This window comes from Pan troglodytes, chromosome 13 (assembly GCF_028858775.2).
Source record: "Pan troglodytes isolate AG18354 chromosome 13, NHGRI_mPanTro3-v2.0_pri, whole genome shotgun sequence".
NCBI lineage: Eukaryota > Metazoa > Chordata > Mammalia > Primates > Hominidae > Pan > Pan troglodytes.
The window spans coordinates 60,310,176-60,324,473 of record NC_072411.2 but is presented as its reverse complement, the minus strand read 5'-3'; the positions used below and the strand labels follow the sequence as shown (position 1 = coordinate 60,324,473).

The window sequence follows — 14,298 nt, the reverse complement described above, 5'->3', positions numbered from 1 at the left end:
ACGTGGAAACTCCTTGAATACATGTAAGAGTGGATGGGAGAAGTACTATTCCCATCCTTAGATGGAAAAACTGAAGCAAAGGTCACACAGCTACTGTGGCCATTTTCTCCCATCCTCTTTCATCCTCTTCACCTCTCCCCCTTTATTCGGTAACAGATACCTATTATGTAATAAATAGTTCACTCTGGATTTTTAAATCACTTTCATTTATTAAATTAGATCTTTCCTTTTGTTCCCTATTGATTCTAGTTGCCTCTGTGACAAGTTGTCATTTATAACTTGAAGATTTTTATATTTTCCTATTATTATCATGATAAAGATTTTTACATTTGCTTTTTTGTTTTTTGGTTTTTTTTTTTTTTTTGAGATGGATTCTCACTCTGTCGCTAGGCTGGAGTGCAGTGGTGCGATCTTGGCTCACTGAAACCTCCCCCTCCTGGGTTCAAGCGATTCTCCTGCCTCAGCCTCCCGAGTAGCTGGGACTACAGGTGCAGGCTACCATGCCCAGCTAATTTTTGTATTTTCAGTAGAGTCAGGGTTTCACCGTGTTGGCCAGGATGGTCTCGATCTCTTGACCTCCTGATCCGCTCGCCTTGGCCTCCCAAAACATTTACTTCTTACATTGGATTGATTAGCATCCATTTCTGTGTGGTATATGCTTAATGTTTGACAGATGTTAAGTGTATTTTTGGCTTTATAAAACAAAGCTGAGAAGTTTACAGAACAGATTTTAGTAGCTGATACTTAGTTTAAGTGAGACCAAGTAAGTGGTTTTACTGTGTACCTAATTATACCTAAAGTATTATTTTAGGTGGGACATACCTTATCCTATTTGCTAGCTGCTTTTCTCACAACTCCTGGGGGTTAAATAATGTATTAAATTCAGAGTCATGGTCTATACTGGCAAAATAAAGAATTATTTAGATCAGTGACTCTCAACTTTGGAAGACACATGTTTTTCTGAGGAGCATTTCAGAATGACCCACAGAGGTTTTCCAGGCTACTCAGGTTCTCTCCATTCCTATTCTTCCCTCCAGACTGCTAATTCCCATGGATGAGATTCACTGCCAAAAGGAGCTACTGCTGCCAATGTAGAAATGCCATGTCCTTCATGAGCATAGCATGGGAAGGGCTCAGTGTCATTGCTATTATTACTTTAAGTTTAGGCATCCTAACATCTGAATGTTTCAGTAATTAAGGGTAAAATTGTGAATTTTCAGGATTGTGGTAGCAATTTTTATGTTTATTAGCATTTTGTCTAACTGAAACCCTTGATGTAATTGTTAAAATACCAAAACTGATGTAAAGATGGGGTATTTTAAAAATTATGTATAGGGAAAATATTGCTTTCTGCTCATAGAATCATTACCATTTAGAAATGAAAGTGGTTTTAGCTCTTCCTCTCCCTCTCCTCCCTCTGCCTCTCCCTCTCCGTCATCTCCGCCTCCCGCTTTCCACGGTCTCCCCCTCTCCCTTGTCTCCGTCTCCCGCTTTCCATGGTCTCCCTCTGTTGCCGAGGCTGGACTGTACTGCCGCGATCTCGGCTCACTGCAACCTCCCTGCCTGATTCTCCTGCCTCAGCCTGCCGAGTGCCTGGGATTGCAGGCACGCGCCACCACGCCTGACTGGTTCTTGTATTTTTTGGTGGAGACGGGGTTTCGCCATGTTGGCCGGGCTGGTCTCCAGCTCCTGACCTCGAGTGATCTGCCCGCCTTGGCCTCCCGAGGTGCCGGGATTGCAGACGGAGTCTGGCTCACTCAGTGCTCAATGTTGCCCAGGCTGGAGTGCAGTGGCATGATCTCGGCTCGCTACAACCTCCACCTCCCAGCCGCCTGCCTTGGCCTCCCAAAGTGCTGAGATTGCAGCCTCTGCCCGGCCACCACCCCGCCTAGGAAGTGAGCAGCGTCTCTGCCTGGCCGCCCATCGTCTGGGATGTGAGGAGCCCCTCTGCCCAGCCGCCCAGTCTGGGAAGTGAGGAGCGCCTCTTCCCGGCTGCCACCCTGTCTAGAAGTGAGGAGCGTCTCTGCCCGGCCGCCCATCGTCTGGGATGTGAGGAGCCCCTCTGCCCGGCCGCCCAGTCTGGGAAGTGAGGAGCACCTCTTCCCGGCCGTCATCCCGTCTAGGAAGTGAGGAGCGTCTCTGCCCGGCCACCTATCGTCTGGGATGTGGGGATCGCCTCTGCCCAGCTGCCCTGTCTGGGATGTGAGGAGTGCCTCTGCCCAGCCGCCCCGTCTGGGAGGTGAGGAGCGTCTCTACCTGGCCGCCACCCCGTCTGGAAGGTGAGGAGCGCCTCTGCCCGGCCGCCACCCCGTCTGGGAAGTGAGGAGCGCCTCTGCCCGGCCGCCACCCCGTCTGGGAAGTGAGGAGCGCCTCTGCCTGGCCGCGACCCCCTCTGGGAACTGAGGAGCGCCTCTGCCCGGCCGCCCCGTCTGAGAAGTGAGGAGCCCCTCCGCCTGGCAGCCGCCCCATCTGGGAAGTGAGGAGCCCCTCCGCCTGGCAGCCGCCCCGTCTGGGAGGTGGGGGGCACCTCTACCCGGCCGCCCCATCTGGGAAGTGAGGAGCCCCTCTGCCCGGCCACCACCCTGTCTGGGAGGTGTACCCAACAGCTCATTGAGAACGGGCCATGATGAGAATGGCGGTTTTGTCACATAGAAAAGGGGGAAATGTGGGGAAAAGAAAGAGAGATCAGATTATTACTGTGTCTGTATAGAAAGAAGTAGACATAAGAGACTCCATTTTGTTCTGTACTAAGAAAAATTCTTCTGCCTTGGGATGCCGTTAATCTATAACCTTACCCCCAAGCCCATGCTCTCTGAAACATGTGCTGTGTCCACTCAGGGTTAAATGGATTAAGGGCGGTGCAAGATGTGCTTTGTTAAACAGATGCTTGAAGGCAGCGTGCTCCTTAAGAGTCATCACCACTCCCTAATCTCAAGTACCCAGGGACACAAACACTGCGGAAGGCTGCAGGGTCCTCTGCCTAGGAAAACCAGAGACCTTTGTTCACATGTTTATCTGCTGACCTTCTCTCCACTATTGTCCTATGACCCTGCCAAATCCGCCTCTCTGAGAAACACCCAAGAATGATCAATAAATACTAAAAAAATTGAAGAAAAAAAGTGGTTTTAGAGGTTACCTGGTGTAACTGCATCCTATATGAGGAAACTAAGGACTTATAAACATTAAATGACTTGTCCTCAGTCACCAATTAGCCACGGGTTCAGAATTTTGGAGGTAGTACCTGGTTTCTGGTTGCTATATTTACGATTAAATATTTGTCCCCAGTTTTTCAAAATCATTGGTTATAATTCATTTTCTTTTCATTTTTGTAACAATGACGCAAAATATAAGCTCATTTTCATAATGATAAGTATTCACCCTCTGTTATCTTTTCAGGTTGAACACGAGAAATATTGTGACCAATATCGCTTTGCTATAGAGCAGCAAAATATCCTGATATCAAATTGGAATAAAAATAGGAAAGACTTTATACAGAAGGCTGTGCTGACACTCACTGAGGCTTGTGCAACTCATGAAATGGAGAGCACGTTGGCTAAGGACAAGAAAAAGCAACAGGAATTGTGTGCTGATCTGAAAGCCAAGGTAAGATGCTACACAGGTGTTTCAGTATTTGTCTGGATATTTAAGAATCCATTTTTCCCTTTTGTTCAAACTCAACCTAAAGTTCAGTTTCTCTTTAAAAAACAGCCTACCTTTAATAAAACTGTTAGTTTGAACTGTATAAAATTGCATTTTTTAGGTCAAATACAGTCAATAATCAATAATTTCATATGGTTCAACCAAAAAGTTACTATAACAGGATGTTAATATCAAAGTTTTGATTGAGATATCCAATACCAACCATAGATGTGCACATCAGACTGAGGTGCTAGACAAAAATGCAAGTGTAATGATAAAGTTACTGTCTAATGCTGATCTAAAGACTCTTGGACTTCTCATTCACGTCAAAGATAGCAAAAAGTTCAAATGAGGAGGAGAAGAGAGGCTTTATGATGAAATACATTGGGGCAAGCTTGTTGGGCTGTGTGTGAGTCCTCAGCGAAGTGTTGGGGAATGGATGGGGTTTTCCTCCTCCTCAGACCCAGAAATATCTAGCGGGGCTGGATTGAGGATAGCTTGGGGAGTTGGTAGGTAACCCTCGCTGTTAGAAGGATTGAGGACTGGAGCAATGCTCAGAGGGAAATAGAGGAGCTGCTTTAGTGGCAGAACTGTAAGTAAGAGTGGTTGTTGTGCTGGGAATAATTGCATTCCACAGGAGGGTCACAGTGCATGAGTCCTGGAGGCCCGATGTGGATATGGCCTCCCCAGGAGTGTTGGCCAGGGCCATTAAAAACAAATTGTATTGAGGTATAACATACTTGAAGTGCACAAATCTTAAGTTGATAAATGATATGGTAGGAAGATGATGGTGCAACAAAAAATTTTGTTCTCCTGATAGAAAACAACTGGCAGACATTAAGCAATACCAATTAAGAGCATATAAAACAAATGTCTTTGTTTTAAAACATTAGAGGAAAAATGTTTCATCTGCATTTTTTAAAACAAAAAGATATTTCTTTTGACATTGCATAAGCTTGAGACCTAAAAGGAATAGAAGCTGCATCAAGGCTGGTCTATCATGGGCTGCAGGGCTAATACATGTTTCTTCTCCATCTTCAGGCTGGTAAGAAACACACAGGGGCCAGGGGCCATGACAAGTTATTGTATTCCTAGTGTGTTTATATTCATTTTGCACACATTATCATTAACTGTTGAGCTATGCTGAAATTGATATTTTCCTTATATTGTATTGCACTGAGGTAAACGTACATGTAGTAAAGTGCACAAGTGCGCTTTAGGTCAAAAACGGTCAACAATCAATAATTTCATATGGTTCAACCAAAAAGTTACTATAGCAGGATGTTAATATTGAAGTTTTGATTGGGATATCCAATACCAACCATAGACGTGTACATCAGACTGAGGTGCTAGACGAAAATGCAAGTGTCTTGATAAAGTAACTGTCTAATGCTGACTCAAAGACTCTTGGATGAAGCTTTATGACACACACACATACCCATGAAAAACCACTGAGATCAAAACCTAGAATGTTTCTGGCAGCTCAGAAGACCCCTTAGTGCCTCTTCTCAGTAAATACAATCCCCACCTGTGATCACTATTCTGACTTCATGACCATCGATTAGTTTTGTCTGTTCCTGAACTTCATATAAATCAAATGATATATACAGTATATAGTCCTTTGTACTTCTTGGATTCATCATATCTGTTTCATCTTTGTGGCATGTTACAGCTATTTGTTCTTCTTTATTGCTGTTTAGTATTTCATAGTATATGTATATATTTTCCTGCTAACAGAAATTTGAGCGGTTTTCAGGTTTTTGCTATTATGATAATGGCACTATCAACATTCTTGAACATGTCTTTTGGTGGACATATACATTCATTTCTATTGGATAGATAGTATACTTAGGAGCAGAATCACTACATCATAAGGCTCAGATGTGTTTAGCTTTAGTAAATATTGCCAAATAGTTTTCCAAAGTGGTTATACAAATTTGCAACCGAATTCAGTTGCTTCACATCTTCCCCAACATTGGTATTGCTAATCTTTAATTTCATCTAATGTGGTGACTGAGTAGTGGTACCTCATTATGGTTTTTATTTGCACTTAGAATAAAGCTGTCCAAGTGTCTTTTCATATGTTTATTAGCCATTTGGGTATCCTCTTTTGTGAGAAGCCCACTCAAGTCTTTTGCCTATTTTTCTATTGGGTTTTGTGCTTTTTTTTCTTACTTATTTGTATGTTCTTTATATATTCTGTATGCAAGAGCTATTTCTTTTTATTTTCTCCCAGTCAATGACTTGTCTCCTCACTTCTCTTAATGGTATCTTTAAATGAACAAAACTTCTTAATTTTAATGAAGTACTTTTTTTTATTTTTAAATGTCTTCGAGATATGTTATATATAGTAAAATAACTATTTTTTTTTTTTTGAGATAGAGTCTTGCTCTGTCGCCCAGGGTGGAGTGCAGTGGTGTGATCTCAGCTCACTGCAAGCTGCGCCTCCCGGGTTCACGCCATTCTCCTGCCTCAGCCTCCTGAGTAGCTGGGACTACAGATGCCTGCAACCATGCCTGGCTGATTTTTTTGTAATTTTTTTTTTTTAGTGTTTTTTTTTATTATTATACTCTAAGTTCTAGGGTACATGTGCACAACGTGCAGGTTTGTTACATATGTATATATGTGCCATGTTGGTGTGGTGCACCCATTAACTCATCATTTACATTAGGTATATCTCCTAATGCTTTCCCTCCCCCCTTCCCCCACCCTGCAACAGGCCCCGGTGTGTGATGTTCCCCTTCCTGTGTCCAAGTGTTCTCGTTGTTCAATTCCCACCTATGAGTGAGAACATGCAGTGTTTGGTTTTTTGTTCTTGTGATAGTTTGCTGAGAATGATGGTCCATCATTCTCATCCATCCCTCTTTGTAGGGACAGCTTCATCCATGTCCCTACAAAGGACATGAACTCATCCTTTTTTATGGCTGCATAGTATTCCATGGTGTATATATGCCACATTTTCTTAATCCAGTCTATCATTGATGGACATTTGGGTTGGCTCCAAGTCTTTGCTATTGTGAATAGTGCTGCAATAAACATACGTTTTTTGTATTTTTTTTTTTAGTAGAGATGGGGTTTCACTGTGTTAATCAGGATGGTCTTGATCTCCTGACCTCATGATCCACCTGCCTCAGCCTCCCAAAGTGCTGGGATTATAGGCATGAGCCACCGCACCTGGCCAAAATCACTATTTTTAATGCATAGTTCTATGAATTTTGAAAATGCATGATGTATAACTACCACTATAATCAAGATATAGAACAGTTCCACCACCACTCAAAAATTCTTCACTCCCCTTTGTAGTCAACCCTTCATCTACCTCCAGCCTTTGGCAATCACTGATGTGTTCTCTATCCCTATAGTTTTGCCTATTCTAGAAGGTCATGTAAGTGTAACTCAACAGTGTGTAGCCTTTGAGTCTGGCTTTGTTCACTTAGCATAATGCATTTTAGATTCACCCATGTTGTTTGTATCAATAGTTTGTTCTTTTTTATTGCTGAGTAGTATTCCATGACATGGCTACGTTACAGTTTTTCCATTCATCAGTTGTTTCAAGTTATTGGCGATTAATGTTGCCTTGCTTATAGTGGGAGTAGACTTTAGGCTTCCTGGTGAGCCTGTGCCTCAGAGGGTGTCCCTCCTTTTTTTTTTTTTTTTTTTTTTTTAAGAGACAGGGTTTCATTCTGTTGCCCAGGCTGGAATGTGGTGATGCAATCATAGCTCATTGCAGCCCAGATGTCCCAGGCTCAAGTGATCTTCCTGCCTCCATCTTCCAAATAGCTGAGACCACAGGCATGCACCACTATGCCTGGCTAATTTTTCAGTTTTTCAATATTTTGTAGAGACAGGGTCTTGCTATGTTGCCCAGGCTGGTCTTGAGCTTCTGGCCTCAAGCAATCTTCCTGCGTTGGCTTCCCAAAGCACAGAGATTGCAGGTGAGCCACTGTTCCTGGCCTGCCACACTCTTGTTCCTTCCCCTGCACTAGATTGTTACTAGACACTTGCTAGCCTGGTAGCGGAAGGAGCATTCTGCAGTACTGGTTCAGCCTCAGTCTCAGGCAGGGCCTGTGTCCCTGGGTCTTGGGGCTAAGGGCTTACTCAGCAATCCTGCTCTTTTCCCCATGGCAGACAAATTCTGCCTCATGAGTTTGATGTTCTTGTGAGGGAGATAGTTTCCTTCACCGTCCCCAGGAGAAGATGGTTTCTTCATTTCCTTCTCCCAGTTGTGATGGGTCCACACTTGTACCCTAGTGGGTTTGTGGCTTTTCCTTCAGCAGTGATGGGTGTTCATTCTATAGGGCTTTGGATCCTCTCTGGCAGATCTGCACTGTCATAGGATGCGTTCTCTGCTCTTCTACCCTGACTCTGATTTTTTTTTTGTGAGCACTCTGTGAGATCTATGGAGAAAAGCCTGAGAGTGGGTGCAAATTCCTCTTGTGTTTGTAGCTTCCACAGGTTCTATAGTCTCATGCTCTGCGAAGTCATTAAAACTTGTAAATCATTAAAATTTATCAATTTATTACAACATTTTAGCTGCAGTCTTCTTACCCACTTCCATAGTGGCCTCATCTCCCCAGGTGCTCTGCTGCAGGTAAGCCAGTTGTCACATCCTGGCTCTCCTTGGAGGCGTCTGTCTTTCCTTAAATTTCAGGCTAATTTATTGCCTTGTAACCTCTGCTCTCTGATGAGTTCAGGAAAAGTCCTGATGTAAGTGATTCAGCTTTTTCTTCTGGTTACAGTGAGAACAATATTCTATCTAACTTTCTACACCTAAATGGAAGCTCATAGGTCCTAATGAAATATAATTCATCAATCTTTTTTGTGCCCTATTTAAGAAATCACTGGCTAATGGTAAAGGGCCATTGTCAAAGATATTCTGCCCAAGATTTTTCTGCCTAACAGGGTTCCTGCCAGAGGTAAGGGGACCCCAAAAACAGTGGGATGGAACAACAATAAATGGGAACCTGACAGATAGAAAAGAAATGGCTAGTCAAAGGTAAATGAGCATGACCCACATCAGGAGCATCTTTCCTGGAAAGCCCAGCTAGCAATCAAGGCAACAGCACTGCTTGGATATCAAGGGTCAGTATGAACCTCCTGCCTAGCTTACTTAGGACAGTGTCAGTCACCCATCATCTGAGAACTTGCTTTCCTTTTCTTTAGCCCTCCTCTTGTTTTCTTTCTCCCACCTCTGGGCCCTGAAGGTTTAAGCATCTGGGGAATGAAAGAAGAAGCCATCTTCTGCATGAAGAGGGAAGTGCTAACTAATCTCTTGGAACCAGGCACTGATTTTGAACCAAGACTGTGTTTTGTGACTTAAAGTTACCACGGACCTCTCTAACCCAAGAGTGAGCCATGCATTCTGCTGAGTTTTCAACTGGTGGTTGGAGAACATCTGAATGGAGGACAAAAACAATGCCGCATTTTGTTGATGTCTCACACATCATGCTGTACCGTATACTAAGCATACTTTACTGAGTGTCTCCTATCCACCAGGCATCCTAACAGATGCTTTCTGTGCATTTCCTGATATTCTCTTCAATGACAGATCTAAGCTGAGATGTGCAGAGGTTGCTGCAGAGCATCTAGCCACTGAATCAAGGCCACAGCTCTAAGAGACAACATAAAATGTAGCCTCCTCAGAAGGGTATGGTCACATGAGGGTAAACAAATATCTGAACTTTCAGGGATGAAACCTGAGAAGTGTAAATGCAGGCAGACAGTGGGGGAAATCAGAACATAAAGTACACTATAGTAAAATGGATTCTGTTTTTTCTAGAGAGGGTGTTATCATTGGAATTTGTATTCCTGATGAGGGACTGAGCTCAGTAAATTATAGCTGGGATCAAAATGATATCATAAAAGAAAATAAGTAAATCTATAAATTCTTCAGTCACTTAAAATGTTAAACTATGCTTATAATTTTTTTTAATCTGGAAGGAAACTTGGCAATTTATCCCTGCCCTTCATTTTATAAGCCTGAAAGCTGAGCCCTGAAAGATGAAGTGACTTGCCTGAGGTTCACACCAGCTCATTCAACTTGTAATTCAATATTATCTTGGCCCCACAAAGGTTTGCATACAAGAGTTCTACAAAATAATAGAAGATATTTATTATACTGTAGGCTCCAGTATGCTATAAAGTAGGCCCACAGAGTGTGAAAAATATTACTTCATTGTATCATAAATTTGACCTTTCTAAAACTAATATGCCAGCTATAATAAACATTAATTAAACATTTAACCATAATTTTGTTCTCAGCCTTGGAATTTAAAAGGGCTTTTGGGGGTTAATTTAGATGATTTGTGTCTTTTAAGACAAGTGTTAAAGGAATTTTGAAATAATGCTCTCGTGCTCTCTTTCGCTGTCTCTGTTTTGTTTTATTTTGGTTTCTGTCATAACAGTTGCTGTAGCAAGCAGAGGCATTTAGGCCTCTCACCAGAGGATGAGAGTAAAGGGAGGAAGCAGAGCTCTCAATCTCCTGCTCCCATGAAACCTGCTCTTTGATCCCCCAAGTTTTCCCCGACTACTGCCTGAACCAGTCTGTTAGCTGTGCACTCAATTCCGCAGCATCCTTGTCTTTCAACGGCATGCCTAGGAACATCCTCCCCAGAGCCATCTCATAATTTTTTTTTTTTTTTTTTTTTTATGGAGTCTCACCCTGTCACCAGGCTGGAGTGCAGTGGCACGATCTCGGCTCACTGCAACCTCCAACTCCTGGGTTCAAGTGATTCTCCTGCCTCAGCCTCCTGAGTAGCTGGAATTACAGGCATGTGCCACCACACCCAGCTAATTTTTGTATTTTTAGTAGAGGCAGCATTTCACCATGTTGGCCAGGATGGTCTCGATCTCCTGACCTTGTGATCCGCCCACCTGAGCCTCCCAAAGTCCTGGGATTACAGGCGTGAGCCACCGCTCCCGGCCCTCATAATTGTCTTTCTTTGCTTCCATGCTGGGTGGCTGAGTGCTGCCTGGTGGCCAAAGGGGAAGAGTTAACTTCATCTGGATGCTGAATGCCACATGAGAGGCTTTCATCCTGTCCTTAGTTTGCCCACTCTCCCCATTCCTTTTATGACTGTTTCCTATGGTCGCCACTCCATAGGACCCTTACCTGACACCATACACCCTCATTCTCAGACTCCCAGGAGACAAGCCACCTCCTACTTTAGCAAGAAAATTCAGTCATTGAGGAGTGAAACAACCCCTAATTTCTTCCTCCCCACCCTATGCCTTTCTGTCTCTTGCCAGGTGCTGGCCTTCCTCTAGATGAAGGGTGTGATGCTTCCTATGTGTTCAAGTTCGGTCCTTCTCCCTAAAGTCTGGAACTGTGACCCCCCCCCCCAACTACTTTAGAAATGTGATGCTAGTGGTTATCGCCTTTCTTTATTTTTGTCTCTCTTATTCTTTGTAGTGTTTCCTTCAGCCTATAAACATGACTAAGTCAAAAGACTATCCAAAGAAGCCTTCTCTTGTCATCCTCAAGGTCTTGGGCAGTCCCTAGCGCTACTCTTTCATTTGAAATCAATCCTTTGAAAGAATAGTCTACATTATTGTCCCAAGAACTTCTGACTTCTCAGTCTACTGAAATCTTCTCCACCCCTTAAGGTCTCCAGTGACCACCATATTACCTAATCCAGCAAGGCTCTTCCATCCTGATCCTCCTGGACCTCTCCCCTTCACTTCCCTGTTGATGATCCACTCTTTGACATTCTTTACTCCCTCAGATTCTGTAAAACCTATCTTGCCATATCTTACAGTGGTTCTTAGTCTTCCTGTATATTTCCCATTGTCTGCCCACTTTAAAACGCTGGAGCCTTCCAGTTTTCTGTCCTTGCTCTTTGCTCTTATTTCTTTACTTCATTGGCCACTAAGCCTCCTCGTGATTCCGCCTACCCTGATATGCTATAACTGCTCTCAGATCTCTATTCCCATTTCTGCACAGTTCTCTCTTCAGCTTCATGTATCCAGCTACATGCTGATTATATCAACTTAGAAGGCTGAATGCCTCAAATTCAGTGTCCAAAATAGAAATCCTCATTTTCCTGTGGTAAATTTGCACTTCTTACTTGAAACTTAGCTTCCTCTTTTCTCTTACCTTCATAACTATTTACCAACTTTTGAAAACTTTATCTATCTGCCCCTTCTTTTCTATCATAAAGCCCTGGCCATTGTTCCTGAGCTATTGCTCCTCTCATGACTATGTTTCACATTCTGCCCTTGAGAAACCCTTTCTCTAAATTGCAGGCAGAATGCTCTATCTAAAATTCAATTCAGGCCAGGCACAGTGGCTCATATCTGTAATCCCAGTGCTTTGGAAGGTTAAGGTGGGAGGATTGCTTGAAGCCAGGAGTTCAAGACCAACCTGGGCAACATAGCAAGACACTGCCTCTACAAAAAAGTGTTTAAAAAAACAGCCAGGAGTAGTGGTGCGTGCTTGTAGTTCTAGCTACTCAGGAGGTTGAGGCAGGAGGATTTCTTGAGGCCAGGAGTTCAAGGTTACAGTGAGCTATGATTGCATCACTGCACTTCAGTTCAGTCTGGGTGACAGAGTGAGTCCCTGTCTCTTAAAAAAACTGCAATTCAGGTATGCCATTCCCTAATGATACCATCTCATTTGCTTACAGTAATGGCCCAACTTTCTGGCATGGCTGTCCAGGTTTTCAGTAATTTGGACCCCGGCTTTCTTTCTAGCCTCCTTTCTTGACACACTCCATTTTACACATTACAATTTAGAAATACCAAACTCCTTGTAATTCACTCTCACTCTACCTCTGCCACTGCGCAGTGCAACATTCTATTTCCTGTCTCTGTGCCTTTGTTCCTGCTATTGTTGGCTTTGCCTGGAATGCCTCTCTTACCTTCCTTTGTCTGAATAAGTCTCATTCATCTTCAAAATTCAGCTCAAATGTCTGATACAGGAAAACTTTGTTGAATCCCTGACTAGAGTCAATACACTCTTTGTTCTCCCTAACTCCTGGTACATAACTCTGGCTCGCCTGTGATTATGATTATGTCACACTAAAAACTCTATTTCCCCAACAGAAGTGCAAGCAGGAACACCATCTTATTCATCTTGGTGTAAGCCTCCCCCTACCCCTGCCCTAGATTTTCGGTGTTTGGGACCTGATAGGTGCTCAGTAACTTTCGTTGAAGTGAAGTGGATAAGCCTTAGGCATTTTGTTCCTTCTTCCCAATACCTCCTGATACAGTACTCTCCTCACTACCTTCTTTTTAATGTATTTCTCAGGAAACTTGCTATTGAAACAAGTATATGATGTGCAGTCATCAAGAAGTGAAGTACAAGACTGAATTGTCAACATTGAATATTCTGAGATGCCAAATGTAGTTTTAAAAATAAAACCTGACTACCCATAAAATTGAGGTATATTTTAGGCATGAACAAAGTCACCAGGCACTTAGCTTTCTTCTTCACTTCATCTTGTTTTTGTGCTCCTCGTTGTCTCTCTAGCTGATTGTATGACCCAGTCAAGAAGCCACAAGTAGCTAAGAAAATCAGATAATGTTGAGACAGAAGATACCTTTTTGAATAAATATCACTTGAACTCTCTCTCTCCACATTTGGTAGTTCTCCACAGTATCAATTCCTTCCATAACCCCCCTTCTCCACAGATTTCAGCCTCCTTTGCTGTTGGAGAGCAGACTTGGATTTAGGTTTCACAAATCAGATGTGAGCAGTACTTTAATTCAAATAGAGTTTTCTGAGTTCCAGTTCCAGGGATGATGAATGGCTGTTGTCAGACTCACCCTCACACAGTAAGCAACTATAGAAACTTGACAAAATGATTTAAAAATGTTTGCAGGCATTGGATAACCAGTGTATGGATGAGATTTTTGAAATAAGAGAAGTTTTAAAAGTGGGCCTCATATTCACCCTGGATTTCTTCTTGAGGTCATCTTTCAATATGAGGTAGATAGAAACAGCCTAAGCAGAAAATGGTAGTCTTGATAGGTAAAAGAAGCAGAGATTGGAGTTTGGGCTGCAAAGGCAAATACGATTTGAGGGCAGGATACTAGAGATGAAGGACTGGCAGATAAAGAGCCTTCAAAATGTATATGAAAATATTCCTTGGGTCCTTTGCCAGCTTCTAAGTTCTGAATGTGCAGGATGAGATGCTAAAAGACAAACAGAGAACAACCACTAGAAGGCTGAGAACCAAATAGAGATATCAGAGGTCACAGGACACAGGCCTGGGGAGGTGTAGGTCTTGGAGTTCTAGTTTAGTCAAAGTAGAGAAATCTTGGTGAACTCTCTAGACATTCGGTTGAAACCCTAGAAAGGCCATGCCATAGGGGTAAGGGCTGTACTCTAGGATTATAAAGAAAATAGAAACAGACTTACCCTCTAAAAGGCCAAGACAAAGCGTCAGTAAAATTCAGGAGATTTTCTGGCAACTTAAGTGCCTTCCTGACTAAGGCTCAACACTGTTTAGAGAAATATAACATAACCCAGAGGCCCTACAAATATGATTCACAATGTCCAAAATATGATGAAAATTACCAAATACTCAAAGAAACAGGAAAAGTGACAGATACATAATCAAGTAAAGAAACTGTCTCAGAGATTATCCAGATATTTGTAGTTAAAAGACAAGAACCTCAAGATAATTATGATTAATTTGTTAAAGAAAATAGAAGTAA

General features: G+C 42.8%; 1 protein-coding gene across 13 annotated transcripts in view; it reads left to right on the top strand.

The window, feature by feature from the left end:
- CCDC148 (coiled-coil domain containing 148) overlaps positions 1-14,298 on the top strand; it is a 320,462-nt gene that overhangs the window by 151,654 nt on the left and 154,510 nt on the right. For all 13 annotated transcript variants that reach the window (XM_063791234.1, XM_016949853.3, XM_054679053.2 and 10 more), the window contains one exon: positions 3,397-3,603. In XM_063791234.1, the coding sequence (XP_063647304.1) occupies positions 3,397-3,603 (207 nt within the window). The remainder of the gene's footprint in view (positions 1-3,396; positions 3,604-14,298) is intronic.